Source organism: Mycetomoellerius zeteki, unplaced genomic scaffold, assembly GCF_001594055.1.
Source record: "Mycetomoellerius zeteki isolate Tzet28-1 unplaced genomic scaffold, Tzet1.0 scaffold5, whole genome shotgun sequence".
In the NCBI taxonomy this organism is placed as follows: Eukaryota; Metazoa; Arthropoda; class Insecta; order Hymenoptera; family Formicidae; genus Mycetomoellerius; species Mycetomoellerius zeteki.
In genome coordinates, this window is record NW_017257500.1 from 121258 (window position 1) to 123516 (window position 2259).

Consider the following 2259-nt stretch of genomic DNA (forward strand, 5'->3'; position numbering starts at 1 on the left):
TTCAGCAGAGTCCATTGCTTATTATCTAATCATATTCTAAACAGAGAGATAGTCGTTTCAAAGAAACGATCCGATAATAGGTTTAGCTTTCAATAGATATAAATCGTGCAATATCAAGCATTCACTTTTATCGCACACATGTGTACACGTGCACGCTCGAGCGGAAGAGCCTGAGATAATATCCAGTAAATCGTCGGAGAATCGTTTTATCGCGTTTCGGCCTTCTTGCCGCGGATTCCCTGTAGGAAGAAAGGGAGAGAAATCGTTCGACTAACGAGAACCGAAATCACATCTCGAGCCGTTAGGAAAATCAGCGTGGTCAGCTGGCGGTATGTTTGCCGCAAGAAATCAATTAATCACGCTCGAATATAATCGCGCCGGTGATTTATTCGAATTTTGCGGTAGAACCGACGCGTGTAGGAATTGGGAATCAGCCGAAGACGATTAAATTACATTCTCAGAAATCCGCTTTTGCGATTCACTCGTGGCACGGGATCGAATTCGATCGAAATTGACGAAATTAGATTGAATCTATGATGTAATTTTGCGCTTATCTTCTCCGGCTTTATTTATCATTTTTCAAACGGGGTTTCTTACTTATATGCTATAGTTAAACCACTTCGATTTTATTTATTATTACTGATCTGAGATGAAAACTGGCTACAATAGGAAAATTAAATTACCATGGTATGTGTATTTTCTTCATTTGTTTTGCGCTCGGAAACTTATATTATTTTATTACCTGCATTATATTATTTTTTTTCATGTGAGTGAATTTTGTTTACTGCAAATTCTATTTTTAGAGTTTATCAAATTAATTACGCGATTTAAAATTTCGAAAATACGAGATTGTTAGAAATAAATCTGCGATCATCATATTTTAAATTTAATCGAGTCAAATGCAAATATAAATTTAAAAATACCCAGTAAATCGTATTCTCTCAAGTCTAATGTAAACTCTAGAACGGATAATATCGCGAAATGTGTCAATTGCAATCGAGACCCACGCTGAATGATATGAAAGAGCTTTCAGAACGATTACTCAATGCTTTCGATCGACTCGGGGACAATTAAACGCTTATATCCAATTGGAATAGAAAGATTTCTGTCGAGGGAACTTCCAGAAGTGGGAATCTCGGTTTCCCTCTCCATCGTTCCTTCCGCAATATCTCATTCCATGGCATCGCGACACCGTCTCCGCTGCCGCTAATTTCCTCGTTCCGCAGTAGTTGCAAGCTGGCGATTGACGTCCGCGAGAAGCGCTGATATATTCTTCTTGAAATGCAAATACTTCGGCGCTTAATAACTCGGGATTTAATCAGCGACAAAGCAATTTATACAAAAGATTCCGAGATGCTGACGATGCCCGACGTCGACTGGACGACGCGGTCGGCGTCGGGGATCAGAAACGGCGAGACGTGTTTTGCACGGGGAGGGACAGTCCGGGACAAAAAGACGAAATGTCTTTCTCTATTACGAACTTCAGCCACGTTTTTAATCGAATTAACGCGATACGAAGGGACGCGATCGAGCTTCGCGAAACGTGAAAATTTCCAGGCGCATATCAATTAATCGCAAATGTTTCATTTAGTCGCGCCGACGCTGAACATTCTAATGACTTTTTATCTGTGACATTATACGTCAACTGTCCGCAAACTTGCGTCGGATAATTTAATCTAAAATCCAGACGAATGTCAACGATAAATTTAGAGCTTTGTATCACATAGTAGGCCATTATCCATAATGGTATTAAAAGCCTGAGTTAAAACGAGTGTATTTATCAGAATAATGGAAAAGGTGAATGCGTGAGGGGAAGCAGATCTTTATCTTTAAATGTGAATTATTCTCGTCGATGAGTTCTTATTCGACGCTGTGTATTATGTACACAGTACTTTAGAAACGATTACGAACTTTGCGCACTTCATTCACTTGGCCTCTTCAGCTACTTCACCGACTAAAGAGAAACGGTTCCGAGGCAACTGCGAGGAACTTACCCACGTAACCATGTCGGCGTTATCTCTCGGTAGGTGCAGCTAGCGAACAACTGGATGCCAAAACTGAGTGACTATGTACTTTTATAGAGAACACCTAACTCACAGTACTTTCTTCCGTGCTTAGCACCAATGTCGTTTACGACGGGGCCTAATGTTTTAATTGTCGTCATAATGTCCGTCGGACCGCGACCGGTTCCGATTGCTACTGCAATCGTTGAATTCATGCCTAATGAGTGTTCCTCTTTTCTAAATTTACTTCCGCTAC

The 2259-nt window shown here is 40.6% G+C and overlaps 1 protein-coding gene across 1 annotated transcript in view; it reads right to left on the bottom strand.

The window, feature by feature from the left end:
* The window catches only part of LOC108727496 (histidine-rich glycoprotein), a 4400-nt gene extending 2372 nt beyond the window's left edge, over window positions 1-2028 (bottom strand). The window contains exon 1 of the mRNA XM_018455639.1: window positions 1995-2028. Within this exon, the coding sequence (XP_018311141.1) occupies window positions 1995-2006 (12 nt within the window). The 5' untranslated portion in view covers window positions 2007-2028. The remainder of the gene's footprint in view (window positions 1-1994) is intronic.
* Window positions 2029-2259: the final 231 nt, after the last annotated feature.